Raw genomic sequence first — 13682 nt, forward strand, 5'->3', positions numbered from 1 at the left:
GAGGATCGTGTTCTGGTTTGTAGCCAACACTGAAAGCGCTTCATCATGTCTGCACGTCGTGTCAGACATAAACACTGTCTTGTTTACACGACCAGAGGATTAAACGGAAATGACGATGATTGCTGTTTGAGAATTTTCTAAGGAAAATTGATCAAGAATTTTGAGAATAAAATACTTAATTAGATGGAAAACACCTGCCACTGTTGGTTCATGTGAGATTTTATATTCCCTTTTTCTTAGACTGTGTCTTAGAAGATTTAACAAAGTGCTTTCAGCTACAAAGTCGTTCAACCAACAATCTACCAAGCTGTTGGGCAGAGCGCTGCATTACCTTTCAAAATAAAAGCACGATTAATTAGCCGGTTATTCCTGTGTGACTTATTAGATCAATGAATCTGGGGCGACAGTTTCTGTTCACCAATTAGTTTTAGAGACTGCTATTAAAATTAAGACAAGTTTCATCAAGATCCTCACGTAGGATCGGTGGCAACTTGGGGGAAAAGAATGACAAAATTCACAAACACAATTGCTCAGTTTTCTGCACATCACACATTTTCAGCCTTAAAGTTTATCAAACAGGAAAAGAAAAAAGCTTTTTGAAATGCCTATTTGGAGATGCAATTGGGATTACTAGACAAAAGAAATATATATATTTTATTTGTTCTTTAGTTGTTTGGTTGATTTCGACGGTCAGTACATTGGTTGTTGTAATTTCAAGCACTTGCTTACATGGGATAAATTAATTACCAATTATTTCTTTTATATCAATGTTGAAATCAAAATGTCATCAAGTCACACGATTAATAAGTTTTAGAGAACACACAAATATACTGAAGGACTTTGTATGTGAATCTAATGTTGAATCAAGTGAAGAATTTTTTTAATTTAACCATTTGATAAAATTTGTGGGTGAGATTAAAGCACCTGATTCTTAAAGCAGCAGTGGAGCTCATTAGTCTGTGACCCGGTTCTGATCAAGAACCAATAGCAGGTCACAGGTTTGCACAGAATCTTCTGGCTCCCATGTAGGTGAGAAACATTTTTAATCGTCTGAATTTTTTTTTTTTTTTTTTGCGTTTCATCTCGACATACATGCTCTTAGACTTGCACGGACAGATCAGTGGATAATGAACCAGAGAACAGCCTGATCCGTTCATCGTCACTGTAGAAGTTTAGCAATTATAAAGATGTCATTTGGGATTAAACCCAGACAAATGTGTGACGAAATTACTGAAAACAAAACAGCTAAAATTGTTTTGTGTATTATTTCTGGACGGCATGAAAAACATTTTTGTTCTTGAATAAATATATTTTATGTTCAACAAATTTTATGTGAGGGATTTTGTTTAATAAAAATATATATTGTGACATATTATGTGATCCACTCCTATTTCCAACTATTGATCCATATGCGGCTCAGAAAGAAAACCCAGACATCTCCGTCCCCTGCGGCTCTCTCCAGCTTATTATCTGAGACTCCCAGGCGTTCCCGGGTCAGAAGGGATGTGTAGCTGCTCCAGTGAGTTGCCAGTCTGCCCCGGAGTCTCCTCTGAGTGTCACATTACAGTGAAAGCTGTCTTCCTGGTAGGTTCAAACAGGTCTAGCTGTGGCTTGTTCAGTCTGGTTTTCACCACTGTTTCCTTTCCAAGCATTTTTCCATGGTCTTTCCTGAGGCACTCTTAGTCTGAACCAAAAGGAAGAGATGGCAAAACGTATGGGCTCAAACTCTTCCAATGTGATAAAACGACGATTTTGAGCTGGAGAATGTAAACCTGTGAATGATATAAGAGATAACATATTCAGATTTTCCTGAATTTATCTGTCATTTCACATTTAGCCAAGTCATTTTCTGTCCCATTGCATTCCTATGATTGATTCTCATCTCCCGTCAGTGCTCCGTCTGGGATTTCTCACATTGAACTTGATTTCATCCTGGTTAATTATCAAACATGAGGAGGAGTTGTGAACGAATTTTAGTCTGCCATGTTTGTAGTTTGGGAATGGCACTTTTTGATTGAAGAAAAAACAAACACATTTATTAAGAGAAACACTTAAATTGTTTCCCTTAAGTTGTTTTGTTTCTATTAAGTTGTTTTATTTCTATTTTATCATTTTATTATGAAATTCTAAGTAAGTATAGCCTAAGTTCAAACGTCAGTAGCATTTTTTTTTCTGTTTTTATTTGATCTTATTGACATTAAATATTTATATTTATTTCTTCTCAGAATTATTTTAGATTTCTGAAGGCCTACTGTAAAGTGTTGTATCATAATTATTATGTCATTAATGCTTGTCAGAGTTTGTTGGCATGTTTTTCTCTCCTGTTTTAATTTCTAAACTGGAAGTTTGATGAAGCATTTTTTGATTCAACACCAGCTTTCAGTTTTCTTAACTCCACATCTGCCATCTATTACAATAAATTAAATTAGTAGTTGGATTTAAACGTTGTTTGTTGGGAAGCTGAAGACGAGGAGATGTTTTAGTTTTCAGCATTACAATGAGTGATTGTTTTTTTTTTGTTTTTGTTTGTTTGTTTGTTTGTTTGTTTGTTTGTTTGTTTTGTTTGTTTGTTTTTCATAGACTTTTATGATAAATAATTTTGTATTTGTTTTCCAAACAGACACTCAAGATAGTGGAGGGTTTATTTTTTTTTCTAAGCAAACTCACTGTTAAAGTGTGCATTCGCATCGATTTATTTCAATTAGGTTTATGGAATTATCTTTGAAATGACTAGATGCCTATAGTTTCCACTGAAAGAAAAGATACTGCAAGTGTTGCAAAAGATAACATTTCAAATTACATTGATATTGATTACAGTTCAGCTAATGATGACTAGTGACTAAGTTAAGTTAAGTTATTAAGAAGTTCCCTGACGTTTATACTGGATAATCAGCGATGAGGTCAGAGCTTAAAAACCTAGAATATTTACTGTACCGTAAACTTGCACTTTCTTACTTCCTGCCTTATAATTCTCTCAGCTTCTTCAGAAATCCTCATTTTCTCAGCCATGTAATAGAAGAGGCTTTGGAAAGCACACATGCGCCACCTGGTGGCTCTCAAAGTTAGCTGCAGGGAGCTGGACCAGAGTCAACCCGCAACATATGTTGAGGAGGGACTTTTTTATATACTTCTTTCTGTTCACAAGAGTGTTGAGAAACTCTTTGCTTTGCTGTTGCTCTTTTTTCTGACATGCTGAAACCTATCAGACAAAAGAAAGAGAGCAGAACACACATGCGGGATCGTTCCCAGAAAGATTGTTTCTGTTTATAGAGGTTTCGAACTAAATCAAACGGCTTTCTTGTTTGTTTTGGAGTGTGTCGAAATGAGAATCATCTGGATCAGAAACTTGCTTGCATTGTCATTTCATGCTTTAAACTAAACCTGGCCTTTTATGAGTTTTATAAAAGTGTGTGCTGTGGAAGAGCAGCTCGGGTTTCACAATCCTGCAGGAAGAGAAGTGTTGCACTCTCTCAGGGATTTATCGGTGTGCAGTCTGTGCACAGTTTGAACATGTCATCTGGACCTCATCCAAAGTTAGTTTCTAAATTTGCTGGAGTGAAAAAAGAGATCCGTCGGAGGTCTATTGTTTTCAGAAGAATTAGCTCAAATAAACTGTATTTCCCAGAAGAATACAGGTTTTCCAGTAAAAGATTTTAATCATGCTAATGAGCTTCATCCCACCAGGCTTAACTAGTAGCAGATTGGAGATTTGGACAACTTATTGTGCAAAGGGAGGCAAGTGAAATAAGGTCCTGCCACAGCAGACAAGGTAGCAGATTTTATGTCAATTCAATTCACTAAATGGAGGAAAATATGAATAAAACTGCCAGAGAAACAAAAAGAAAGCAGGTGAAAGAGCATGATACGCTGCGCAGTGAGAAGGTATTAATGAATCTCGTTCACACTTTCTTCTCATCTTAATGACTATCAGCTATTTGCTGCGTGTTTGGTTTGTGGTATTTCTGACAGATGTTTATGTCTTGGTGCCAAAACATTTATCTAAACAGTTTCCCACTGGGAGAACGCTTTGTGTTAGTCATCTTGGGGGGGGGTGAATTTCCTGGGAACACATGCTGAATCACAGTTAAAACCCCGAGTGCTTTCCAAAATTGCTAGAGGTCATTTTTTTTTAGCTTTTCTTATTGTTTGTTTCGATTTTTCCTCATGTTGAAAACCTCAGGTATTCAGTTGTTTCTAAACTTGCCAAATCAGAGTTGTGTTTTATTTCTACTCTGAAGCAAAAAGAAAAGGGTGCTTGCTTTTTAAAATGATTTACAAGGAAATATATGTAAAAAATATGGCGTTGACTTTACTGCAATACCCCAAAGACAAAACCAACCGCTTACAAGAACACTTAATCAAGAATCAACATGTGTGCAATTTAATCTAATTATAGATCCAGTTATAAAATTATGTGCTTTTTGTTACATGGAAAATCATATAAATGTCTGAAAGTTAAAATTGAGCAACACTCAGAATGCAGCAACCCTTGGTAAAACACGATGGTGGCAGCGTCATACTGTGGATTTTTTTTTTCCTGTTAAAAAAGCGCGCTAGAAGCTGCGAAAGACTGAAGATCAGAACCAAACTTTATCTTCTTGGAGGACTGTCACCCAAAACATCCACCCAGAGCTGATGCTCATTTCACATTCATGTGGTAAATGGTCCAGTCAAAGTCCAGACCAAAACTCACTTGAACATAAGCTGGACTTTGTTTGAACAGAACAGTCTTTTGATGTACAAATGTGGTACAGATAAACCTCAAGAAGCTTTGGAGGCTAAATACAAAATCATGTAATGATTTTTTGAGATATTTATTTGTAAAAACTGTTTAAAAAGTATGTTTTTCTTCCACTTCAAAATGATGTCAGTCTGCCACCTAGCATCCCGTAAATGTACATTTACGTTTTTTGGATGTAACATGAAGAGTGCAAACAGTTTTCAGGCACTCCATACGAAGTGTTATATACAAAAACAAAAGTGAGTTTAGAGAAAAATCTGATATTTCCAACGTCAACATTTCTCCTAAACGATTTGTGTGAAAGTTTAGGACTGTTTTGTTCCTGTGAACATGAATTTCTAATTTACATGAAGCACGGGGATGTTGGTTGCTTCAACCTTTTTACGGTTTCAGGATGACAGGGTTTGGGCATCCTGCCTAGGCGATATTTAATAGCTTCAGTTCTGGCAGCTGTTTTGCTTTTAAAGCAGCTCTGGGAGATTTCCAACCGCTTTTAATTTACTGACATGCCTGGGTCATCTTTGTGTGAATTTGTTGGACCTTAGCTGAACTTTCTGTTTGCAAATGTGTTCAAGATAATCACCATCCTCTTTTTTGTTGTTGTTGTTGTTGTTGTTTTTTTAGCAGTTTGTACAGGCAGAATTTTATGTGCACATTTGTTTGTGTGTTCAATCTAATCCATTTATTCCACTGCCAAGGAAATGCTCCCTGTGCGAACTGGCGCACACAGAGCGATAAAAAGTCAAATCCAACCTTTCTTGACTAATACCCCTATTTTCTGAATTTGCAGCAACTCTGCACATGAATGGATCGCTCTGTTCCGCACAAGCCTGCTTTTATTTGTTTAGCTGTTCATTTTCAAACCTGTTTGAACGAAATACCCAAGGACTCACGTAAAGTTTACTTTTGGTGGCTTTAATCAGATGTGCCTACTTATTGTGCTTTAAAACAGTGCAGCAGAGTACAATGCAAGGTGTGTTTCACTGCTGGGAACATTTCCTTCTTCTTCCAGACTTTGCAATTTATCTTAAAACTTCCTGTTGGCTGTAATTATTGGATTGCCCAACAGATGACAGAGATAATCAAACCCACTGTTGTGTTAAGTCCTAGTTTAATGCCACGTCAGCTGACAACAGACATCTATTGTTGGAGAATGTTAAAATATCCCATGACGTTTCCACATGTTGCTGTAAACAACGACCCATTTAGATGATGCTTTGCTCTTGTTTCTCTGTCATTATGCAATCTAAGGCTGTTGTGCTAAAGGACAAACTTTCCCATTTTCATCACTGTGCTACTCCTATTACTCTCCACTTATGTCTTATCTGCAATTATTGTTGTCGTTAACTTTTTTTTTTTTTGTTCTCTTTAGAAGACAGGGCTGCCAATAATTTCACGTTCTCTTTCTGTCATGGAGCTGGATCTATGTTTTAATGCTGTTTCTCTCCTAGACCAAACAGTTAAGCTGAGGTTGCCACTAACTCTGTGTACTCTGTTTTTAAGGGTAAAAGATCTTGACACTGGCTGTGTTTTTCTCTCAAGTGAAGCCACTAAAAGAGCTGCTGCCACTAATAACTCTTTCTTTATTAACATAGAGCATCTTCATGGGTCAGTGGTTTTGTCTTTTATATGTTTCTACTCTCTTTTCACATCCCCCAGTCGTTTCTGGCATTTGGCCTTTCACACTGTTTCCTTTTCTTTTTTCAATGTGCGTTAAGATGACATTTGTTGTAAATCTGTTCTACGTGCGGCATGTAAATAAATATACTTTAGTGCCGAGTTAAAGAGAAGATTTAACTTTCGAAACCTAAAACCTGAGAGGGAACGGATCTGTGGTAAATTATTTAGAGACATTCCTCCTGATCATCTTCTCTCATGGATCCTTACAGCTTGTCATGGCAGATCGGATTCCCAACACACCCATCCTGATCCGCTCCTGCTTAAACCAGTCCAGACCTTTTTGGACCAGCCTCGTTTCATGACCCCAGTGCTTCTCCTTCAGCTTCTATCGAGACATTGTCACTGTAAGCCAAATAATTTCATAAAATTATTACCTTTCCTCATTTATTAACAGTGTTTCACCTCATCCTAAATGCATTTTCCAAATTTGAAGGAAGTTTTTTTTTTTCAGTATGAATAAAAAACAATTAAAGCCATCCACATGCAATCCTGATGAGTTTTCCTGAAAGTCGCCTTAAATTATAACTTCACAAACGCAGGCATTTCTATAAATTAATCTTTTTTTGCATTGGCTTCGGGTTTTGTTGCCTTTTTTATAAAAATCTAATTTTTAATCTGTATCTTTCAATGCTGAAAGATACAGTGCACATATATTTTATAGCAAAATGGCACAGTTATTTGTGCCACCAACAATTCCTATCAAAATAAATGTAACAAGTATTTTTAGGCCCGAGCAGCTAAGCGCTGCGAAGGCCTATTGAAATTGTGCTGTAATTTCTTATTATTATTCATACATCTTGTTGGAAATTCATGATACAATTATTTTAGCAAATGGCTGTCAGACTCAATGAGGAAAAGGTAAAAGGTGAAGGGGGGTGGGGGGAATCTCCAAAGCTCACTGTTTTAAGTGAAATTATCCAGAGAGCGCTTTGGGTTACAACGTCTCCATAGCAACCAACTGATGCTATCTACAACATGTTGAAAACTGGCTGTTTGGAGGGAAGCAGAGAGGATGGAACATTTTCTGCATCATCACAACGAGCATGGGGAAGTTTGCACACAAGAACTACAGATCGCATGCTGCAGAGACAGCTCCACTGTGGGGAGAAAACTGTGTCACTGCTGCCCTGAAGGCCTGAGTGGATATCTTAATGTGCCTCTGTGCAAGAACATCAGGTCAGTGGCAGATGCGGCAGAGGTGGTTGGCACCTTGCACCACCACTTCCAGGCACCCGAAACTGAAAGAGCGAACAAACTGTTAAATAAACTTTCCATCTCTGCGTGACTCCCGTGTCTCACGCAGCGAGGACATCAAGAACATCCCTGCGGCCTGCAGCTGGGCTCGTGTCTGAATAATGATGAATCTGCGGCTCTGCTATCTGCTGCCCCCTGCGGGTTCTTAGCGGTCACTTGCAAAGTTACGCTGGAAACCCCTCTAATCTCATTACTGCCGCTTGCTTTTGCGAGCAGCCAGACACAGACACGTACGCAGAGGCTAAAGGTGGCGCTAAATAAGCTTGCATTTATTTCCGCTGCAACAATAAATTGCAACTCGCTGCGGAAAACACGAGTTTTCCATCCAAATAAATCCAGACACGTTTTGCAAAGCTCATTAATAAACGCATTTCGATTTTCCGCGGCATTATTTTTAAAAAAAAGTAAAAATGAAATTCTCTAATGTTCGAGAAAGAACATTTGTTCTTCATGATAAAGCAGCGCTGTACGATGCGTCATTACGCACAGGCCAGAACGCCCAATTTGGGCAAGACGCTGAAATGGATTGGCTGCTAAAGATACCAGCAGCTGATCCACGTCTCCAATTGGCTGCAGCTCTCCTTACAGTTACGTTATGCCTACTCCAGTCACACTGGCAGCTGGAGAGAGGGAAGACGTAATGGTTTGATTCCCTATGCGCTGGCAATGGTCGTCGCTGTGACATTACTCGTCAAATTCCTCTAACGGGGGGAGAGAAATGAAGGTATGTGCATCTATTTTATTAAACATATCTGTGGCATTTTTTTTTAATTTTTTTTTAGCGTTACAGATGGTATGTTTCTTTTTGTAAACTGTGCACGATTCTGCAGGGACAAGCAAGGGGGGTGGGGGGAATCCCTGAACCTTTAATGTAAATAAATTGTAATTTACAATCTCTAAAAACATAAAACAAGCAGACTTAAAATTCTGGATTTGCAGTCTGACTTGAGTTTAACATCTAAATACGCGCTGTCAGATTGTATTTGTCTCCCTATTGAGCTTTTATAAACGCTTCCTGTGCGTTCCCAGCCACGCTGATAAACATTGGGTACACTGTGTAGCCTTCTAATGGGCCAGCTTTGACCCCAGCGTGATAGTTTAGTGGACTAAAGCTCTGGCATAGACGTCCATTCACCGTCAGGCTTTAATCCGCTCTAACCGGATAGAGAGGCTGCGGTCAGGCGGCGGAGCGGCTGCTTGTCTCGGGCTGGACAGGAGAGGATCTCCTCATCAGGTCCGGAGCTGCTCACCCCCCCTTCCCTCTTGTTGTGTGTGCAGTCTGCACGGTGTGCTTGCAGCAGCACTGGATATAAAGGGTGATGAAGCGGCCTGGCAGCTCGATCCGGGCTGATAACTGATGAAGAAGAGGATGGCGATGATGTCATAGGATCCCTGCTGCTGCTGCTGCTGCTGCTGGTGGTGGTGGTAGTGGTGGCTTTTCTGGAGAAAGGTGAACTGTCATGCACGATCAGGCATCAGTGTGAGAACACAGTGTGAAAAACTGCTTATCATCTGCTATTAAGTGTGGAAACCGCTGCTGCAGCTGCTGGAATCCACCTGCCGAGGAAGATGTAGCCTTCAGTCACATTTAAAGCAAACAGTGGAGTAAAAACAATGAAACAATCAGCACTGTGCATCCAGTGCCATTAGCTGGATGACACGTTGCTGCTTCAAGTGAGAAACAGTTCGCTGCGCTAATCCTGTTTCTGCATCAGAAATAACATGGATTTCTGTGCCATTTAAATCCAGACATAGCAAACGGTCTTTAAAAAGAAAAGTACAGATGAAACGACATAAAGAAATACTTTTACTGGCACCCTGGGGAAAGCAGCTTAAAAAACAACATAGTCGTTTTACTGTAGTAACATCCAAGTAGTAAATGTCTGCCTTGGCTGTCACACTTACACATTTTAACTTATTTATTGTTGTTATTATTATGAGTGCTGCTAGGGTAAAGTGTAGGAAAATATCTAATCACTCATCTTTATTTTACTTTTCATACACAACCAGGGTAAAACAATGTACTTTACACAAAATAAAAACAAGAAAAAAGACGAGGTTGATGAGTGTGAAGTTAAATATGCATAGATTTTAAAAGTCTGATCACAACCAGTGATAATAATAGTCATTTTAATAGTAGTTGATGTAGAATAAAATCCACAATTAATTTGAGCCACTAGTACACTTACTGGTGAACATTTATTAAGAGCCACAATATAAAATACAGTTATCAGCGCGATATCAATGAATATAAAGTCAAACAGCATTAAAAGCTGAAGAGCCAATGAAACTTATAGATTTAATTTCTAAAAACTAATATTTGGCATCAAAAAAGTGGGTGGAAATCATCGTCACATATTTACACCCAAAGGATGGAATAATCAATTACTAATTCAATATACATACTTATAGCTAATACTTGCTTAAATGACTGAAGGAGAATTTAAAAAATATTCAAGGTATGTATAATTTTTGTATATTATATGAAATGTAATCATATTTAAGTAAATTGTTAACAACTGTGTGCTTTTTAGCTTTGTGTGTTTCTGGATTCGGGGAGAAATCTGTAAGGAGAAGGACTGCAAGATGTAAAGTTTAGATTTAACATATTTTTACATTATATTGGAAGCAAATGTGTTTTTGTTTGGCTTCTAAACCTACACAGAGTTATGTATAATTATGAAGTAGGTAAATTAAACTAAGCAACTCCTATTACTACTAATAATACTTTAAGTACTGTTCTAAAAGTTCACCATTTGTGTTGCTTATAGTGTTGATTTGAAAATAGTGTTCATCATATTCTTAATATGACATGTTTTTAACTATATAAATTGTAATGTGAGTTATCTTGAATATGTCACATTGTACAAAAAAAATTTCAAGCAACTGAATAGAATAAATTATTGCTAAAACAAATATTTAAATCATCCAAAACGTTGCTGGTTTCTGCCAACCAGAAACCAACAACTTCACTTTAAACCTGAAATACACTCTTGCACGTTAAGAGCTCGCTGAGTTCAGCCAGTGTTGGAAAATTAAAACAAAGACATTGAATGGAGCCTCAGAGAATCTGTGGCACTTATTTATTCTGGAAAAAGTCGCAGAGGACGTGGTTTGGTTCTGAGGCAAAAAAAAACAGCGTCGACACGTCTTTAATTGTCACTGAAAATAGAGCGGGGGGGTTTTTTTTGTTGTCGTTTTTTTTATCTGGGTTGAGATTGTCACATTTTCCACAGTTGTTAATCACAAAATTGAGGCTGATAAGAGAAACAGACGGCTTAACTCCGTGAAGTAAATTTTCCCAGAGGCACATCCTCACTCACGCTGTCCCAGGGAAGCTAAATGGACGCGTTGTTTTATTGACTAATCGGGTTTAAATTAAAAAGCAGCTTTTCTGCCCCTGTGGATGTGGGACGGCGCTGCTGTGTGCAAGCGTTGCTCTCAAGCTGGGAAATATACTGCTGCATGGAGGCCGCTGTAGTCACGACATAAAAACTCGACTGGATCCACACTGCTTCTGCATGCACGGTTGATTTTCTTTATATTTTTTTTTAAAGCTACCAGTAATTGCATAAGTAAAAAACAAAAATCTGCTGCAGTTTTGTTTTGGAGATCGCATTTTGTTGCAAATTAGGCAAAACTAACCTCAGGCTTTTCATCTAAAGTGGAAGAAGAAAAAGTCCAAAGCTATTAAGGACATCCAGGAGGCACACATTTCTGGTGATAGCTTCATTTGTTTTGCTTTTTTTTGTTGTTTTTTTTACATCTCCAAATGATTTCCTGAAGCCAGATGCAAGGTCCGAACTCATTTCTCATGGAAAAGTTGCATACTTTTCCATACTTGGATAGAATGGCATAAAATGAAGGATAGTAGGAAGGAGAAAATAAAAGAACAGTGAAGATCACAAAGAAGGAATGAAGGAGAAACACAAGGATGGAAGGACATAACGTAGGACTCAAAGCTGAAAGTTTACAATGAAGGATACAAGAAGGAAGACGGATCAAAAAGAGGAAGGAAGGGCAGAAGAAAGAAATCGAGAGACACATGAAGGGAGGACACCAGACAGAAGGACTGAAGGATACAATCAACATGCCCAACAAAACATTTCAAAGTCTGTAAAAAATAAAAACAAACACAATATCCTCCTGCCGAACCGCATCGAGTTAATTTTCAGCGACAGTAATATCCCTGACTGAATCTACCTTCTCGGGGAGTGAATGGCATTTGGAGCTGATGCAAAAGGGCGAAAAAGAGGAAGAGGAAATGAAAAGCGCCGACGAGACGGCGGAGGATGGAAGGCGCAGAGTTTACCCTGATAGCACCATCTGTTTGGTACTTAGATGTGGGAACTGATGGCTGGACAGATGCACGGACCGGGCCTGAGTGACAAGACGGCAACGTGAGATGAAGAAGAGAGCGCTGCCTTCTCTACAGGTTAACTTTGCTCTCCTGGAACAGTAACATCAACATTCCGCACAATACCTCCATCTGCTGCTATTTTTCTCTAGAATCCAGCCAATATAAACTTTTTAATGCAGAATTATGTAGCGGTTTGTCCACAGCAGGACGGCATTTAGTGTTGGAAGTCTCTCCAGTGACTGATTTAGAGCTATTATCTGGGTTCTTATTACTGTCAGTATCAGTTTACCTTAAAAGATATTAAACCGGGGCAGAGCAGAAGATTTTGGATACGGTTTACTCGAACCAGCAAAGCTACTAGCATGTCTGGGATTTTATTTGTTTAAGTTAATCTGAGTAAAAGTGACCCATAACCTTTGAATTTCTCCTAATTTTGTCATATTACAAGTTAAACCTTCAATGTATTTAATGTGCAGACCCGAACTGATTATGTACTAGCAAGAATCTGAAAAGTGTGGTGTGCATTTGTCAATACATTGGAGAAAACTGCTCACATTCTTTCAGAATGGGTGCAGGTGTGTGGACAGCAGTTTTCAAATCTTTCCACAGATTATGTTATGAATTTAGATTTGGACTTTGACTGGACCATTTTGAATGTCACTTTTTCCTCCTGAAAAATGAACCTCCATCCCAGTCCTGAATCTTTTGGAGCCTCCATCAGATTTTCTTCCAGTAATGCTCTCATATTTAGCTTCATCAGCTCTAAACAGCGTTTCTGTTCCAGCTAAAGAATAGCATCTGCACAGGATGGTGATTTATGTTTTTTATATTATATTATACACAAATGGTGCCTGTCTGCAAAGTAGATGACTTATGAAGGCAATTTGTGGCTCTGGATTTGAGTTAGACACATTTTTATTTGTAAAATAAAACACAGTGGAGTTTGAGGTTGTAATGTGAAGTTTATGTGAATACCTTTGCAAAACATTGTAGATGTTATTACTTTATATATACTTACTTTGGTTTCATGTCACAATTTGGTTGTTTTGCACTTTCTGTAACTTTTTAGCACTTCAGGTCACAGCATAATGTGTTGTAGTACATTGTTTTTTATACCTTTAAATAAAAACAGTTATAATACTTTTGAATTTTTATTAACTTGGGATGACAAACGTAAAAAAAAAGTAAAAATCAAATAAATCAGAAACAATTATTGTCTGATCCAAAAATACAAAAATACTGATTATGTCTGTCCTCTACAGGCAGCCACTTTGTTTATGTAAAACTACTGGATAAGAGAATAAGATAAACTTAATGTAAAAAAAAAAAAAAGACGTTTATTTAATCAAGCTGCTTCTGTGAATAGAGGTGTTGAAATATTTATTCGACTTTTCATCTGAGAGTCATTTTTATTGACACTTCAGGCCAAGCAGTTTAAGGAACAGTGCAAGGAGCTCATCGTCCCATTTCGGCTTCATCTCCTCTCCTTAAATATTCTCCAAATGCATCATATTTGTCCCGGTATAGTAAAACACCAATCAACTGGCAAGTGACTGAAAAGATCTTTTCTATTCGCTAAAAGCAGCTAAACAGAAAACTCCCATTTTCAAGCAGCATCTCGTTTGAAGCATTTTGTGGTAAAAATCA

The 13682-nt window shown here is 38.0% G+C and overlaps 1 protein-coding gene across 3 annotated transcripts in view; it reads left to right on the top strand.

The window, feature by feature from the left end:
- Positions 1 to 8261: 8261 nt before the first annotated feature.
- Positions 8262 to 13682, top strand: part of rnf34b (ring finger protein 34b) — a 31078-nt gene continuing 25657 nt past the window's right edge. For 2 of the 3 annotated variants that reach the window (XM_007567767.2, XM_016679614.1), the window contains exon 1: positions 8263 to 8399. In XM_007567767.2, the coding sequence (XP_007567829.2) occupies positions 8394 to 8399 (6 nt within the window). In that variant the 5' untranslated portion in view covers positions 8263 to 8393. Of the gene's footprint in view, positions 8400 to 13682 lie in introns of all 3 variants that reach the window. The other variant, XM_007567776.2, reaches the window with a different exon arrangement.

The sequence above is a fragment of the Poecilia formosa genome, unplaced genomic scaffold, assembly GCF_000485575.1.
Source record: "Poecilia formosa unplaced genomic scaffold, Poecilia_formosa-5.1.2 Scaffold6, whole genome shotgun sequence".
Taxonomy (NCBI): domain Eukaryota; kingdom Metazoa; phylum Chordata; class Actinopteri; order Cyprinodontiformes; family Poeciliidae; genus Poecilia; species Poecilia formosa.